Source organism: Hermetia illucens, chromosome 3 (genome assembly GCF_905115235.1).
Source record: "Hermetia illucens chromosome 3, iHerIll2.2.curated.20191125, whole genome shotgun sequence".
NCBI lineage: Eukaryota > Metazoa > Arthropoda > Insecta > Diptera > Stratiomyidae > Hermetia > Hermetia illucens.
Window position 1 is genome coordinate 166,562,996 of NC_051851.1, and position 18,949 is coordinate 166,581,944.

Consider the following 18,949-nt stretch of genomic DNA (forward strand, 5'->3'; position numbering starts at 1 on the left):
CTCCCAGGCGGTCCTCGCGTGCATCTCCGGTTCTTGTATTTGTTGGTACCATCACACATTCGGTGAGAAAGCCACCAAATGTACGATCCCGTGTAAATTCGCGCCTACCTCAAAAAACTAGGTCCGCGGGGGGTCCTGGCGACGGCCACCCAGAACGCAGCGCCACGTCGTCTAACAATTTATGACCCTCTCAGCAGGCGCAGTTATCTCGTAGATACTGGTGCGGAGGTTTCGGTTCTTCCCGTACCCCGGCACCATCGACTATTTCCTCAATCGTTAAAACTGACGGCAGCAAATTCCGAATTAACACATACGGGTATAGGCAAGTGGATGTTAGTCTTGGCTTGCGTGGGTCGTTCCCGTAGCGATTCATCCTGGTGGATGTCAGCTTCCTCATCCTAGGCGCAAACTTCTTGTGTCACTATGGGTTGCTGGTGAACATGCAAAACAAGTCTCTTATGGATCCCACGACCAACCTTAATTCGTCGGGCCAAATGGCATCTCACCCAAGTAACAATCTTTCCGTACTTTTAGAGGACATTACCGACTCTCGTGTTCGGGCACCCCTCCAAAAGCTCAGCCAAATTACTACGGAGTGTAGTCCCTCTAACCCAGTGAAGCGCAATGTGCAGCACCACATTACACTACTGGTTCCCGTATCTTCTCGAAGGTGCGTCCCCTATCACCCCAGAAACTGGCTATTACACGGAAAGAGTTTGAACAACTTATGCAGATCTTCGGAACCAAATGGCGGAACCCCCTGTGGGGATTACAAAAGGCTAAACGGGCAGACTGTTCCAGAACGATATCCTATTCCACTCATCCACGACTTTGCACATCATCTCCCAAACTGCCGCATCTTTCCGACCTTGGATTTAACCAAGGCCTATCACCAAATCCCTGTACCTCCAGAAGACGTTCCAAAGACGGCAATATGCACACCCTTTGGACTCTTCGTGTTCACACGGATGACCTTCCGGGTTGTGCAATGCGGCGCAAACTTTTCAAAGTTCATCCACTCGGTCCTGCGAAACGTCGATTTCTGTTTCGTATGTTTGGATGATGTTTTGGTCGCTTCTTTCTCAGAGTCTGATCACTTAGCCCATCTCGAGGGCATTTTTCAACGTCTATTTGAGTCCCGTTTAGTCCTAAACGTTGAGAAATGCAAGTTCCTCCAGACACAGGTGAGATTCCTCGGCCACTTCATTTCCCTTGGCGGAAAACAGACCCACCCAAACAACGTGCAAGCGATCTCAAGCTCCCCGCGTCCGAAAACCGTGAAGAATTTGCGGAGGTTCTTGGGCATGCTAAACTTCTATCGTCGTTTCTTGCCCAAAGTCGCCCAGCACCAGTCCGTTTTGAACGCGTATTTGTCTGGCCCCAAAGCAAAGGACACACGAGAGATTGTGTGGTCTGAAGAGGCTGTCCGCGCGTTCGCTAAATCCCGACAGCAACTGGCTGATGCTACACTCTTGGCATTTCCTCGACAAGATGTACTCCTAGCCGTTTTTGTTGATGGCTCTGACATCGCATGCTTCTCTTCACCAAAAGCTGAACCATGTGTGGCAACCATTGAGCTTCTACTTCAAACAGTTAAACCCTGCTCAACGGAACTACAGCACCTACGATCGAGAACTGCTCGCCGCATACTTGAGCATTAAGTTCTTCCGCTTCTCCCTAGAAGGCAGGCCGTTCATAGTGTTCACGGACTATAAGCCTCTCACATATGCTTTGAAACCAAAGCCCGACAAAGCGTCCCCTCGTCAGCTTCGACACCTGAGCTTTATAAGCCAGTTCACGCCCGACATAAAGCACGTGTCCAGTAAGGACAAGGATCCACTCCTCCATACGGAAAATCAAAGTGTGGGCCCAGCGACCCCTCTGCAATTCGTCCTACCGTTGCTGCCACTTCTCCAGCGATTCTCATCTTGCCGCCTTTCGGTATTCTGCATCATTTTCAGGAGGATTCATTTTCCTTTTCTCGTACAGGCGGCGTGTCTCACTTGGATCATTCCCGCAATAGCACACGCTGCCTCGCTTAATATTATTCTGAACGTATTGCACACCCTTGGCGCCACTAAGCGGTAAGTCATATTTAACCTCCTCCGATTACTCTCACACGCTAGTGCTTCCTCCCAAACTGGTGCCGCGTATAATAGTGTGGAGCGAACCACTCCAGCCACAAGTAATCTCCGACTGTATCTTGGGCCTCCCATGGTGGGCATCATCCGCGCTAATGATACGATGGTATTTGCCGCTTTCTCACAGGTATAGTCCAGGTGTCCCTTGAAATAGATTTTAGCATCAACCATCACCCCTAGGTATTTGATAACCGGTTTCGAAGTGAGGACGTGACCACCAACACGAATATTCACCGTATTCATCTTCCTACGCCTCCACAAGATCAAGCTGAACCATCTCCACCCACGCTTTTATGACGCTAATGGTTTTATTAGCGTACACTTCAACGTCTTCAGGTTGTTTTGCAACGACAACCACAGCTGGATCATCTGCGAAACCGACTATGGCACGGGAAGGACAAGGACCCCATTGCACATGACATTCCACAGGAGAGGACCCAACACTGAGTCCTGTGGTACTCCTCCGGTGACGATGTACTGCTTGGATCCCTCATCCGTTTCGGACCAAAGTATCCTCTTCAAAAGGTAACTGTTGAGGAGCTTAGTCAAATAACTAAGGATACCCGTTCTAACCCGTGAGCTTTTTATCCACTGCCAACTTGCGGAATTGAACACATTTTCGATGTCCAACGTCACCAGGGCACAGCATTTTTTTAGACGACATCGCGTCTCGAGCCAGCTTCAAAACAACGTCTACCGCGTCGATCATTGAGTGGGCTTGACGAAATCCAAATTGTCTTTCCGATAGTCCATCCTTATATTCAATGATAGGGACCAGTATGTTGTAGATGACCCTTTCAAGCATCTTTCCTGCCGTGTCGATGAGGCCAATTAGTCGGTATGATGATGGGTGTCGTGGGTGCTTATTCGGCTTCCGGAGCAAAACTAGTTTTTGCCTCTTCCACCGATCGGGGAAAACTCCTTCTACCATGCATGTTTCAAAAACACTGATAAACCAGTCGGGTCTGGTCTTCACAGCGAGTTTAAGAGCTGCATTGGGAACAGCATCCAGACCGGGTGCTTTGTTATCACCAAATCTCCGGCAAATTTGCGCCAGTTCCTCCTCAGTTACCGCAGGTATGGTGTAGACGTCCATTGCTTGCTTATGTTGTTTGCGCTCCCCTTCATTCGGGGGGAGGAGCGTCATCACGATATCGAGCAGAAGATATGGGCAGGTCAGTTGTGGTGTTCGCCCTCTCATCTTCTTCATAACCACCCTGTACGCTGTTCCCGAGGGGCTTTGGTCTGCCTCTGCGCAAAGTTCCTTGAGGCATTGTCGCTTGCTATTCCCTATAGCCTGCTTAAGCCTACCTCGAAGGTTCACATAGACTTGCCGTTTCTCGTCGAAGTTCAGTCTTCCTCTAAATCATTGGCAGATCCTTCTAGCTGGAAAACATGCATCCCGTAACACCGCGATGTCTTCATTCCACCAATAGTTTGAGCATCTTTTTGCGAGAACTCGTCGCCTCGGCATAGCAGCGTGGCGTGCTCTCGTTATGCGTCCCATCATTTGCTCTACCTTTTCTGTGGCCGCACCACTGAAATCTTGACCTCCCAATAGCATCTCTATAAATGCATCCTTTTCAAACTTTTTCACGGACCAGCCCTGGTTTCCAGCTCCACGGGAACGCACATCGCCGCACGGCCCATATTCGATCTGGAGGAAAATTGCCTGATGGTCGCTGTGAGTATAATGCTCACTGACAAACCATGCGATTCTCCTCGCCAATGTGGTGCTCAATGTCAGATCGACTATTGAGCCCGACCCTGTCCCACGAAAAGTGGAAACATTTCCCGTATCGGCAAATACCAAGTCTAGCTCTGCGAAAGCTTCGAGCAGGATAGGGCCCCTGGTGTTCGTAGTGCGACTGCTCCAATCCACGGCCCACGCGTTGAAATCACCTACTATGATCTTCTGGTTTCGACTTCTTGCATCCGAGACTAGCATACGTAGCATTCCTTTGAATTCTGCTATCGTCGGGCTTGGTGGAGCATAGCAACTATATATATATAGATAGCAGCTATTTTTGCCCTGACGAATCCAACTTCTGGAAACTCCATCACTTCTTGAATGGCTTAATTTCCACACGCCCAAACTGCCGCCTTGCCAGTTACATCTGCGCTGCAAGCACCGCTCTTATTATTGCGATAAGGCCCGCTGATCATGGCAGCTTCGATTCCCTTCTCATAGATAGTCTGCGAGAGAAGGTCTTGTGGTGCCTCGCATTGGTTGAGGTTCATTTGTATCAACCTCATTTCTTTACTGCATTCAAGTCTCTCCTAAACGCTGGGCATCTGCTGCTGCCTACAACGTGCCGACAGTCGACGCTCTTTTTCTCCTTGGAAAGCATAAATTCAGGTTCAGCCTTGCACTCCCTATATATACATATATATAACATATGACCTTCTCCCCCGCATTTTCTGCAACTTTTTGTCCTGTCACGGTCACCGGTGCATTTTGCCGCTATGTGGCCAAATTCCAAGCATCTAAAGCAGCGCTTGAGGAACACCTGCTCCCTGAGTCGGCAAATGACCAAACCTATTTTTACTTTACCAGCCGCTGGCAGTTTGAACGCTGTTCAGTCCCCTGATTGCGGAATCTTGCAAGCCAAGTGTTCCGAAATGCTTTTCTAAGGCGTCGTGGATATCCTCCTTGGTCGAAATTTCATCAATATCCTTACATTGTATAACAATGTCCTGCTTTCTGGCCCGTACTTGTGCTTCGTCTCCTAAAGACTTCTCCACCTTGCCGAGGAAATTTTCTACCGTTTCGCCCTGAGCCTTCTTCAGCTCCAGCATCAAATCTCCTTTTTGGGAGCGTCTGTTTCGGCTGACGTTTTCTCGTCTGTGACATACTTTTCTTTCCGCCAACCTTGGTTCATGCTTCCTTGGTTCCTTTTTGGGGCTTTACCTCCCGTGGGTCGATTGGAGCCAGCGCCGCAGTTTCCACGATTTTGGTAACTTTGTTTGCCTTCCCCTTTGCCGGTGAGATGCTTTTTGCGTCCTGTGGGGGTCCGAAAGAATCGTCCGCGCCTTCTCTACTCCTCTTTTCAAGCTTACCGCCCTTTGGATTTTGAGGGGGTGTCATTTGTGTTGCCTGGGTGACGCTTCATTTCTTCGAGGGATTTTTTCGTCCTTCGTACCATTGTACAGTAAACGAATGGTGCGGACCATGTTTTCGATGACCTGGTGCACATTGTGTTTGTCCTTTATAAATTCAGACAATTCTACTATTTTACCTCCGAGTAAGACAAACGATGATTCGTCCGGATTTTGACACTGCTCTTCTGCTTGGTTTTCCCACTGGGCACTTCCGTATTTATTAGCCTTCCGGGATCTTCCCTGATTTCCTTCTTCCATGAACGTTGATTTCGGAGGAGATCGTCGTGCTTCGCCTAAATAAATTAAACACTGAGTCCTGCGGCATGTTCCGACCAGGTGTAGTCACCCCACTATGGGGCTAATGAATGACTAGTTTGTGAGGCATCTTTCCGTATATTTTGAACAGGCGTTCTCGGGGGTAATGTACTCCTTTTAAATGCCTCTTTCTCCAGACAATTTATAGCATTCGATGCAACGGTGGTCAAGTAAACCACCACCGAGGGACTGCAGTCAGGGGATATCGACGGCCGGGAGCCTGCTTGCCCACTCCCAAAAGCCGTCAGTACTGGGGTTACGAGTCCCTGTACCGTAACTTTTTCTCTTCTTCCTTCTTCCACATTGGTTTCTGGGTGTCCTTCCCATAGCCATTCAGCACGAGGGATGCACCTGATGGGAGATCTGGCAACTCCACACAGGTCTGTCTGTCCGTCACACGCATTTTTCTTGGAGACGGTTATAGCGATTGACACCAAATTTGTTAGAAAGGTGGGAACTGTGAACGCTCACGCATCTAGTGAGTTACATCCGTTTACGTCAAATTTAGGGAGGGGGGGGGGGTCCCCATACATACCTGAGGCGTCTAGCTTCCGGTTTCCTGACTTCTTTCAATTTTCAGAGCCAGACAACTTGATTCACTTTGGATTATTAACATTTAATTCCTGTCCAGGTTCCAAATCCTGAAGACAAGCTGCTCAAAACAATCATCTTCCTTAAAACCATTTCTATCTCCGAAAAATCAGCTCCAAAAAAGATTCCCGTTTTCTTTTGTTATAGAATTATTAACATAACATAAAGTTAACTTTTAATTAGATGAAAAACCAACCAACCCACCGGAGAACGTGTATTAATTAATTTTTTTTCTTCTTTCTTCCTTCTGGTGGTTGTAAAACGACGACCAAGCCAAAGGAAGAATACCAGGACTAAGAAAGCGAGCAAAGTCTTCTTTTGTGTTCTTTCCTTTTTTGATTTCTCTCATATAGTCTGAAGGTTGGCTGGCGGCTTACTTTGTGCTTTTGCCATGATGGAAAGTCAAAAGAAATTAAAGGACTGGGAAAGAGAGAATGCGGGCAGATATTGTGAAAAAGCCGAGGGGGCGGGACGGGAGCAAGGTAAAAGTTTTGCCCACTTGAACAATTTATTAAAGCGAATTCTTTTAAGGTGAATTTTTTTTTCTTGGGTTTTAAAGGTGTGTTTGTTTCGTTCTGAGAATTTCTATTTTTTTCCGTGAGAAAGTATCTCAAGGCACAAGTATAGTATTTACTTCTCCTTTGGTACGCCAGATACAAAAGTTTTATTTCACATGGGAATGAAAGATTTGCATCGCCATAGGAATGGTTTCTTCTAATGATTTGATTTGGACTAAAATGAATTTATTGCGTCGTACATTTCGAAATATGAAATTATAATCCGATTTTAGAATTTGTGATTATTTTGCGTTGTAATTTGAAGTTGTTTATTTTGGGAATAACAACTAGGGAAACGTTTTTAGGGGCTTCGGATGAGAGACGTTACCGTGACCTAGATCTTTCAAATATAACACGAATTTTCTCCACTGAAAACATCATATTACTCTGCTCGCTACTTCAAACTACATTCGGTTAACTTATTATTGATAATCCTACAGCATCGTAACAAGCACAAAGACGATATAACATTCATGTCTAATCGAGATTCGAACTTGGGACAGCGAGATCCAAAGATTGATGCACAATCAACTACACCGTTGCACAGCCATATCATTGACAAGGATATACTTACTTTCTTGTCGACTGGATATCCTAGCAAAGTAAACGTCCAAAGGAAGCGACCAAACCATATTATGTTGTTCAGTCATTCTTTAGGGAAAGTAGTAAAATTTAAGGAGAGAAAGAGCAGGCACGGCTAACCTTTAGGTCATGAATACGACTCGACTTCCTGTCAAGACTTTACTGACCAGATTGAACCTAATCATCCACCAACCCATAATTTTCCCTACTAATATTTAAACAGGGTTTTGTCTAGTCAATGTAGGCTTTTCATTCTGCCAAATGTCACAGATCCTTCTCTGTGGTATGCCTATTTAAGTGAAAAGAAAAGTATGCTATGTATCTGTTATCTATCTATCTAGTGCAGTGTAGTTTTTGCTTGTTGTCTTTCCAAAGAAACCGACCTGGTAGTTTTTCAACGTACACCATATCCAAAAGCCTTTCTTCCTCCAGAACTGAACGTGACTTTGTTTAGCGGGCCGGCGGTGTGCCCTCTAAAAGGGACGATAATCCTTATGTTGGCCGGTAAACGTCAAGACCGAGAAATACCCTACAAAAGCAGATCGCCCAGGATAGGATGGTGCGGACATGCAATATATCATTTCTGCCTCCGTGAAAGAAACCTGCATACTACCTAGAAATACTTGAAAAAAACCAAAGGATGGAGTTCCGAAACCATAGGAAGTGACGTCCTTAACTTCTTCATGGCTACATAAAATATCTTTTTTATGCTAATAACCTAATCCAATCTATCACAATATGTACCGAAAGATAAAAGAAATTGTTCTTCTAAGTTCCTAAAGTGACGCACTCTTGTCGTCGTCGAAACACTACAGCTCATTTCGGATTTTGGCCTTCAGGATGTCCTACCTCCATCCATTGATCGCGTCCTCCAATTTTGAAATCCTGTCTTCGTCAACAAAATCTGCTCAGCACCGATTTTCTCACCGGTCATTCTGCTTCTGCCTTCGCTTTGATTACCCTTTCTGGTATCTGAATGTCACCAGTCTTATCCCAAAATCATCGATGTTGATACTTTCCGAGGACCGACCAAAATGCCAGTTGCCGAAAGCCAGCTAAAAAGCGGAAGGCCGCTGGAATCGTATCTCAAACTTAGTATCAGAAAGCCATTCATATTTTATACAAAATAGCGAATATAAGGAGCGGGACGAAAAGGACCTCGTTAAATACATACTAAGCGGTTGTTACAAAATTTAACAGCTTTAGCTGGTTGACGAGGAGAAACAAGCGGGTGTATCCCCTGATTTCGTCCAGTTGGTCCGTGGGTATCGCATAGTAGCAAGATGAACTCCAGGAAGTTTTTGAGCTGAGAGCGGTGAAATTCAAGATTATTCTACATGACCAGATTCTCAGGCAGCCTGTTGCTCGCAGTTAATTGTCAAAGATGCGTAAAGATAAGGCAAACAAGTCAAATGCGGAGTAAGTACACGACGCGAATAGTCAAACCTAATCTACATAAATGGAGAGTCCTTGGAGACGCTAGAAAAGTCAGAATACAGAGAGCGGGTCAAAACTGCTCTTTGAAGCGGACGGCAATTTGGACCCAATCGACCTTGTCAAAGGTTTTTTGGAAAAAATAAAGATTGGCGATCTGATGAGAGCTGACAGTTCCCCTACGAAAATTAAACTTGCTCTCTCAGGGAGAAAGACATCGGAATCGCATTAATACAGACCCCTGGATTGGCGAGGCCAAATCATCAATAACCCCCAAAGCAAATGTTACAATTTATAACAAAGACCAAATGACACTGATCGGGACTAGCAAACGGGAGCATGTATCCCCGCCTGAACGCTTTTCTGTGTCCAGACTTGAGTTCTAGCAGATCGGAAATCAACGAAAAAGGTGACCCTCTCTTCTTTCCTTAATAGAAACACAACGTTATCAGTGTGTAACTGGGGCAGTATATCAATTTTCCACTTCCCCAGCTCAATAAATTATGGCAATCCTTGACATCATTCTATTAAATGGCAATGGATCTTTCAGGATAGAGCACTGATTAAATATTTTCTAGACTGACTAACGCCATGGAAATGTCCCACCCTTGCAGAGACGCCAGAGGAATCGACTGGCTGAGACACATTTCCACTGGGGTAGACCAAAAGTCGGCCAAATTTCAAGGACCTGACAAGGAAGGCCTCTAATATCTACCACATTTATAAAACCCGGCAGCCATAGAGGGACCACCCGAAGATGCCTAATTATACCATCAGGCCGGCTGGGAAACAGTTCTGGTGGTATTATCGTCAAAACATCGAAAATTGACAAAATAATATATTAACCCAACCTCTCTTAAAAATAGAGGGATTTTGGACGGAATCTTCTGGTGTGAGCTCCTAGCCTAGACATAAAGGAGGGAGGGCTGTAAATCAGAACCTCTCTTTCAGATTTTGCATCGCCAGTCGTTTGAGAATTCATAATTCCCGAGCCTAGAATACAAGTAGTTTCTGGGCTTGCAGAACAGAGAGCAAGGGTGGCTTGTAGAGATTAGAAGGAGCCGGATTTCGTTCAGACATATGTCGCACTGCAGAGATGTTCGTGCGAAGTTTTCTTACTGAAGGCGGGCATCCGTGAATTGAACCCTCCAATCAGCCTTACCTTTCCCGTATCTAAAGTCAGAGAATGCTTCCAGTACATTCGCTTAAGGATCCAAATCACACTCTCTCCGCCCAAAGGCGAAGCCACAGATACTGCTTTCCACAAAGTAATTGGCAGGCTTCATACATTACATAAATTTTTGAATATAGAGGGAGTAGTCGACAATGTGAGTACAGAAGTGATCAAGAAGGCTCTAATCAAAATAGGATTGAGGTTTTCTTTCTGGGAGTAGGGTAGGTGACTGCGTTTACGCACGTTGGACTCACTATCCTGTCAGAGTACCAACTAAATGCCTCTCTGTCATCAGAGAAGTAGCCTGGAACCGTTTAACACATTATTTCGGGTTAGCCCTTTCATTCTCCCGGCTTTAAGAACCTTCAAGTCAGGGAATCTATTTCACCAATGGGAGGAGGGGAGTTGTTAGTTCAGGGAACCCTTTGCCATCCGCTCCCTCCGTCGGTCGAGTTCAATGTTCTCCGCAATAAGAAGAGCCTGAACATAATGCGCAACACGACTCCAGCTGCCAGCGCTCTTCAGTATCTCTCTTGAAAATTGGCCAAACTTTTTGCGATTGGTTGGCAATCTTCCTAGATCCAGATGCAATTGATACTTTTATCGAAGTAGAAATGTTGCCAACTAGATATCGATCTTTTTAGTGAATAGTAACTCCGACTGACCCTTGGCATATCTAAGGAATTTCGGACAATAACTCTAAATACTACTACCAAATGACCAACCTACAAGCATTTCGCTTGTCATTGAGGATCAGATTCATCATCATCAACGGCGCAACGACCGGTGTACGGTCCAGGCCTGCCTTAATAATAATAAAATGGTTTTGCGCGGAAGTCCACGATTTCTACATTTAGCAGCTGTCTGGTGTTTTTTGGTCTACGTCACCGCTTCTTCTGAAGCACGGTCTGACTCCTTTTCCTACCTATAGACTTTCCAGGGTGGATCATACGCATCCTTTAGGATTAGGTGATTTTACCTACGACCACAAGATTCTGGTATCGCGCATAAATCTCGTCGTTATTTAGGGGGTCGTTTAATTTAATGGAAAGGACGAGTATTAAGACTGCTCGAGCTCCTTATTTCGATTTTGGTTTTTTTGAAATAGTTAACATCAGTTTTTAGGCACTACCTGGACTTGATTCACTTTTCCAATTTTATTGGTTTCAAGCCTTATTCCTTACGATATCAATGTTTCACATTTCCTTTCCAGCCTCTTCCAGCATTCACGTTAACCAAATAACTATCACACCTTGTGAAGATTCCTATCGTTTCCTTTGGTAGTATACCTCAAGAACTTGTTATTTATTGTGTTCATCGTGGGCCTTGTCTTGTAAGTAGGCGCCCTCCAGAAGGCTCTGAATTAATGGGTCTTGCAACTATAAGCTATATGACATTGCCCTTCAAGCTTCCCAGGAGTGTTTTTCTTCTATCCTATATGAAATGACAATCTCTTCCTTCAATTATTTGACGAAAGAAATCATATCCTTTCTTCTTCGTCGAAATGGGCCCACAGCTGGGGTGAAACCTTGATGGAATATCGGGACAGTTGGTCAGTATTTTGCCTATTCCGCCCTCAATATTTTATTTTTACTCTTTCTGCGATTCCAAACGAGGACGATTCAGAGAGAGTCTCGTTTCTAGAACTTCATGGTGACTACAGCTTTACCATCCCTTCAAACATCTACCTTTTCGTGTAGGAACGTTTTTCACGAAACGGTGTTCGGTGTTTCTTGCAATTTTTGGTAAGTCTATCCGAAAGAAAAACCAGAGCTAACCTGAGCAAAACTCATAGTGCAAAACGCCCTCTATTCATGCTCACTGAGCGCAAGCTGCGGTAGATGGGTTTGACCGCCATTGATCTGCATAGAATACCTCATCATCTACGGTCTAACAGGAGAACCTACAGTTCTTCGAAGTAGACATTTCGCCGACTACTGTCCACGTTTTACCTCGACATGATCAATGACACGACATTTAAAAACTTGGATACAGGAGTGACTGCAAGAGAAATTGGAGGAATTCTAATTGCTACTGGCATCCACAACTGTCACTTCTACAGCAACATTGCCTGTTCTTCCGGAGTCGCCAGCCTACCCTTGAGATACATTGCCCATAGACCGGATAGTGCCTATCATTCTCTATTGGAATGTCAAATTCTCCGGCCAGCCAGATGCTATCCTTATAAAGCTCTGGACTGGTGTGTTGGCAGCCTCTTCACTAGAAGGACCCTGAAGCAGTTTTATGGGGGCGTTTCCGGGATCTTATGTCCGACAGAGAAAGCAAATATCTTCAAAGGTCTTCGTGGAGCTCTGCAAGGAGGTGCAAAAAATTGTGAAGCAACTAGGGTACCCACCTAGAGAAAAAGAGCTTACTAAAACGTTACGGTTGACACAGCGGGTTGTTCTTCACTTGCCAAAGGTAGCCGTCCCCGAAAGGAGATGACTTGTGCAACGGCGGAAAACCTCAGAAGGACGGTTGTTAGCTGTTTCTCGCGCCTCAACTGGAGCACTTCATCATCGTCTGGAAGAACTGACTGAGATTGATAGTGGGTTCACGAAAGAGCCAAGAGTGGAAACCGAGATGGAAGCTAACCACCCATGTAGTTTCTGGAACTACGGCCAAGAGGCCTGTGGTAGAACAGAGAACCCAGCAGTCTCCCAAAACCATAACTCGTTACAAGGAACCCCTCTACCCTGGCCTCCCTAGACCCAATTATATAGAATGAAATAAAAGAGCATATCCTCACTGCCATTACAAATAATTAAGCTATTTTTTTATTAATCAAAATTGTTTTGAAATAATTTTTCTTATTAAATGATTGATTAATAAATATTTTTGTATCTTTATTTCAGGTCCTACTTCCTATGCCAATGAATTGTCCACGTGAAATTTATGATTTAATGTGCGAATGTTGGCAACGTAATGACACAAATAGACCAAATTTCCGTGAAATTCATTTATTTTTACAACGAAAAAACCTAGGATATAAACCACAACCATCAATTTACTAACTGGAATTAAAATACTTAGACCCGAAAGTACTACTATTAGGAAGCAATTGACATATAGTCCTCAATTAGATGAATAAACAAAAGAATAGTGAAAACAATTGCCATCACAAAATATTCATCATTTTATAAATCGTAAATTAAGTTTGTAACCTTCTGCTGTCGATATAAAAGGATTATAAAAGGAGAATTTGGAATTATAAACGAATCTGATCCGAAGAATTCATATCGACAATGGATTAGTTGATTTTTATAGAAGGACAACTATAAATTGATGATAATTTAAATTAACATAGACTGCTTAAACACTGAAAATGTGTCTGTATTTTATTATTAAAATTCTTTTTTTTAATAAGAAATGTACCGAAAGCATTTAGTAGAATGTTTCTAATAACATGGAAGACGTTTTGAGTCCTATTTTGTTATAAATAAATATTTCCCTATGCTTTTTTTACAAAACACTTTTAATGCAGAATTTAAATAGAATAAAAAGTAGTAAACTCAAGGGAGACTAAGTATGAATTATAAAGCGAAAAATACAATTTTTCAATCGACAATGGGAGGAAAAAATGATTTCTTCAAAGATAATCACGGCCATAGTAGCATGCTCTAGTGATGCGAGCATTATAACTAAGAACGAAATCTGATACTGAAACGGAAAAGATTTAAAAATAAAAGATTAGAAAAAAACTCTTGGCATTCAACTGAACGATTTTAAGAAAAACTTTCCAAACAAGTATAATATTTCTATACACGGATAATAAAGCAACAAACATTTGTATATATTTATTTTAAAATTCAAGAAAAAACAAGAGAAAAACTTGAAAACAGATAAAAACACACTGACAAGAAGAAATAAGGTAAATATAGCTTGTAAGGTAAGAAAATGTTGAAAAAGAAGAAATGAGAATCATACAATTGAACGATATAAAAATTTAAATTAGAGTTAGAATTTAGAGCTGAATAAGAACAAACAATTTAAAAGAAATTATAAATTCTAACTTTATGTATGAAACCATCTAAACGACTTGATTTACTGAAAAGCAAACCACAACAAACACAATTGATACAATCGACACGAATGCCCCCAAGTTTCTGTGAAATTTAGTACTGTATTTATGCATATTATACTTAGAATAAATAATAAAGAAAAAAAATCGTGAACGCAAAGCAAGGAATGAAAGTATTTATATATTGAGAAAAAAAAACGAAAGTATATAGTATATATATATATAAATGTAGATGTACTGCGGAGAATGGAACGTAAATATTAAGTAGAATTTAGAATTAATTGTATTTAGATTAAAATCATATGATTTTATTATTCATTCATTTTTTTATGAATTTTTTTTTAATATCATAAAGCTATTGCAGAAAATTTTTTATATATATATATAAATGTATTTCTTATTTTCATTTTGTATCTGTTCGTGTAAATATATTTGAGGAGCATGAGATGATAACAGTCAATATTTAAAACTATAAATATGTACGCAAATATAGTTTGTCTGGATATTGTTAAATTTTATTTTGTATGGAAAAATTGATTTTTCAAAATTTTATTTTTATTATTCTTGTAATAAAAAATCTACAAACATCAATATTTTATTTTATTTTATTCAACACTTTCACTTTACCCCATGGTTATATTTTCCCTCCAATTGGACCTGGAATGATATTTTATTATCATCATTGATACTTTGGGAATTTTCATTCCCAAATGTTTACTGGAAGAAATTTTCAGAATATTATTTTTACATTTCAGCTCTGACCTTTGTTTAAATCAATTAATTCATTATGACACATAAATTTCTTGGAAAAACATTAAAAAACACCTTTTTAATTCGTTCAAATTACTTTTATTTCTGAAAATTCATTGCATATAGAGCTCAATATATTATAAATAAATTTGCAACGAATGACTAAATATAAAGTCAACCAAAAAAAAATCAAAGCAATTTGAATTAATTGTAAATTTGTAAATTCAATTAAACTGATTGACTTTTTTTAAAAAACAAAAGAAAAAAAGATATTTTAGCTGATCTCTCTGCTCGCCTTTTGTACATATTTATTCATGGAACTTAGATAATAATTTATTATTGTTCCTCTGTATTTATCAATAATATGGTTAATGCCGGACCATTTTGTATGCATTGGAAGCTACCTTTATAGGGTAATCAGCATTAAATGTATAAAATTACTCTACAAACTTCTATATATATACATTACTTCTCTTTATTTTTTCAATTCGTCTATTTTATCTCACATCTTCTTTCCTAATTAATTCTCAAACTAATTTCGCAATCCGTTAAAAAAAACCCCTTCTTTTCGGTTTCTAAACTAGAGAACAAAAACGACCTTATTAACTTTAAAAGATAAAAATGAATATAAATTGAAATGAATCTACAATTAGATACAATAAAAAAAATCCTAACCAGTTAGACAAAAAGAAAAGAAGATGGAAAGATCACTATGTATTTATGTATCTATTAAATGAAAAAACGGAAAAAAAAGACAACAATACTATATTTGAACTAAATACTATACTATTTATTTCACCCCTAAGGATTGTACGAATAATTTTGACAATAACTATTTGCGAGGAAAAGATAAAAGAAAATTGAAGAGAAAAAGAATTATTGATTATGAATATTATTCGATCATGATAATGATATGAGAACGGAACCTAATGCTTATTATAAATCATGATTATCGATAGTATTTATCTGAAATGCTAATATCACTTTTAATGATATTGGAAAAAAAAACAAATGAAATGTATGTGGGTAGACTATCCTTTTTTTAAAAAAAGAAAATTTGTTTTTGCCCCTTTTCACTCTAAAACTCGATTTTTAATTTAATGAAAATATTTTCGCCTAAAAATTATAATTTTTATAATTTAATTGAGTAGCAAACAAAAGAAATAGGAGGAGATCTATGCAGCATTTTCCTGGTATTGAAACAAGTCATTGCATGGATTTTGAGTAATTGAAATATGCAGTAACCCCTCTCACCACTCCTCTTTGTCCTTGTTATGGACACCGTCACACGGGATATCCAACGTCCAGCGCCCTATACACACTGCTTTATGCAAATGATGTTTTCCTAGCATCTGATCAAAACTTGTTCAAAAATGGAATGATCGCCTCATGCAACACGGTCTCAGATTGAATTTAAACAAAACTGAATTTTTGACGACCGATCCCCATGAAACAGGCACAATCACTGTCAGCGGCAGTGATCTGCCCAGAACTGAGCATTTAAATACCTCGGATCAACGCTATCAGCCAATGGAGAACTGCGTTATGAAATTGCTTCACGCATTAACGCAACCTGGATGAAGTGGCGTTCCACAACTGGTGTCCTTTGTGATCGACGTATCAATGAACGTCTCAAATCTAAAATTTACCGCAATGTCGTCTGTCCAGTCGCTCTCTATGGTTCTGAGTGTTGGCCGACCATAAAAGACAATAAACGGCGTCTTGCGGTAATGGAGACGAAGATGCTACGTTGAACTAGTGGCCTCACACGTTTAGATCACATCCGAAATGAGGATATCCGCGATCGTTATGGGGTTGCACCAATCGTGGAAAAGTTGCGAGAGAGGAGTCTTCGATGGTATGGTCACGCAATTCGTGCTAACGAGAATTCACTAGCCAAGATCGGTCTGAACATCAAAGTCGATGGTAAACGACCAAAAGGCAGACCTAAGCAACGGTGGCTTGATACGCTGGATAGGGATTTGAAAGCCTCGAGATTGCATCCAGATCAGTCATTCGATAGAGCCAAATGGCGAAGCCGATCATGACGAGCCGACCCCGCTTGTGAACGGGACAAAGGCTGAAGAAAAAGAAGAAGTAACCCCTGAACCTCAAAAAAATACTCAAGCGCAAGCATAAATAGAAGCCTCCATAACGAAAATAGGGCTTCGGACCAAAGCCAAAAGTCTGACTCTCAACCAAAACCGCTTTGCAAGTTGGCCAACACCAAAATATAGCTTTAGAGGAGTTAATTTTAATCAGTCGGAACTATCAAGTTTTGTGTAGTCAAAAGGTACGACTAAAAGTGACTCAAATATATAAAAGATCTGAATTATACTCAAAAACGGCCAATGAGTTTCACTAGTAAGGAAGTATAGCGACCAGAATAGAGTGTGGGCGTTTTTATGTTCCTTCGCTAATGAAGTCATAAATTAAAAATCTTTCAGCAACTCTAAGACATTCTTATGCTTTCTTAGACAAAACCTCCTGTCTCTAGGCCCTCTGATATGGAATACCGAATTAGCATCAGAGGGAATTGTCAAATATGTATAATGTAATTGGAGACCCGAAATTAAAACCCCTATGCCTTTGCACCATCGTTGATGATTTCTGGTTATGTGCCTCAGCTTCCCCAATAACTTTCCGAGAAGCTTGCACTGATCTTCTTCTTCACTAAATTATTCTAGGATAACCAAGTAGTCGGTACTTCTGTGACAGTGAATTCCACTACATGGCACAGTCAGTTGAACCGCCAACCTCAACATATGACCTATCCAATTGTTTTCTAATCAACAAAGGTATCTGGCGTCGTTCTTCGTTGGATATTGCCAAAGGAGTTAGTAGCTCTAAGGCTCCAGACTCATTTGACCAAAGTCTATGAATCGGTGAGAAACTGAGTAAATATCATCATTCATCATCACTCATGACACGTGCCTTTCTCCGAGCATATATGGGATGTCCTCAGATGTTCAGCAAGCTACACATGAGAAAAACAAGACCCAAATCACTAAAAACTCATTCTGTCGGACACTTCATTTTTAAAGTCAAATTGTCAACCAAGATTTGGTACCCAGAAGTGGCATCAGTTTTTCGAGGAATCCTTGACATGACCACGAAAAGTATTGCACCCCCTTGGACACACTTGAGGCGGCTCCACCTTTACCTAGAGACAAGCAAATGGACAAGCAGAGACAAACTATAAACCAACCTCCCTGCAAGAATCTAGAAATAAGGACCGTGTGCGCACTACGATTGTAGCCGACTCTAGTAACCTCAATTGGCTTAAATCATTTATACAGCAACCTACTGCCAAGCTTCGACCTGGCGTTGCTTCACCTACTGTTACTCGTAGTTCTCCATGCCAGTTAAGATGCCTTATTGAGTAGGATCTGTCAGAAAATGAATCAAATTAGCTGGATTTCATAAATAGTTTGTAACAAGCTGTTTGGATTGTTGCGCCAACGATTATTATTATTGGAACAGCACAGAGACTAACTGGCTACGTAACAAGACAATTTAAAGGCGTTAACTCGTATGACCGTACCATGCCATTAAATCTTACTTAAAATAATCTAGACTTAAGCCGGATCCTTTCCTCTGGTGTATTACCCCCTACTAGTAGTAGGAAGCAGATATCAACTATGCCATATGATATTGGTATTCACTAGCCCTTTTCTTCCAAATCGCCTATTAACGGATTAGAATCTATCAGAGTTCTTTAAAACGTCCCAATGTCCACAGCTTAGGCACTTTATGAAGCGACTGAACTCATCAAGTTTTATTAAGCCTAAAATTCGCCTTTGACGAAAAATCCGTAGTCCCCAACCCCCAGGCCAAGCTATGCTATTAGACCCACGGTATTATCTGCCGATGCGCCTGTTCAGTCGGTTTGATGCCTACGCCGCTCTCAGGTTTCTATCAATCTGAGCACGTTTCTTAAGAGCAAAGAGGATGCAGATTCTTCGTTGAAGACTCTTCCGAAATATCCTCACACTAAGTCTTGTGTCTTATAAAGTTCAAAGTCATCTTGATCTCTTCTTTAGTGCTAATAAGGCCTCTTGAAGGTCGGAACAGATTCAAATGGTGTGACCCTACCGTAGACATTCTACTTTTGCGTATAAAATGGCGTATAATTCCGCAGACGATTTGGTCGCCATTTTTCCGTGAAGTGTGACCAATTTTATTTTTGAGTTCCCAAAGACACCCCTGAATTGGATCTCCTTTCCTTGATTGGTCCGTTCACCCGTAATATAGCAAGGTTTTCCCCGCATTTCTTCTGTCT

At 41.4% G+C, this 18,949-nt stretch overlaps 1 protein-coding gene across 4 annotated transcripts in view; it reads left to right on the top strand.

Annotated features, from left to right (window-relative positions):
• The window catches only part of LOC119652336 (epithelial discoidin domain-containing receptor 1), a 781,389-nt gene extending 765,365 nt beyond the window's left edge, over positions 1-16,024 (top strand). For all 4 annotated transcript variants that reach the window (XM_038056350.1, XM_038056353.1, XM_038056352.1 and 1 more), the window contains exon 17: positions 12,752-16,024. In XM_038056350.1, coding sequence (XP_037912278.1) covers positions 12,752-12,910 — 159 coding nt within the window. In that variant the 3' untranslated portion in view covers positions 12,911-16,024. The remainder of the gene's footprint in view (positions 1-12,751) is intronic.
• The last annotated feature ends 2,925 nt before the right edge of the window (positions 16,025-18,949 follow it).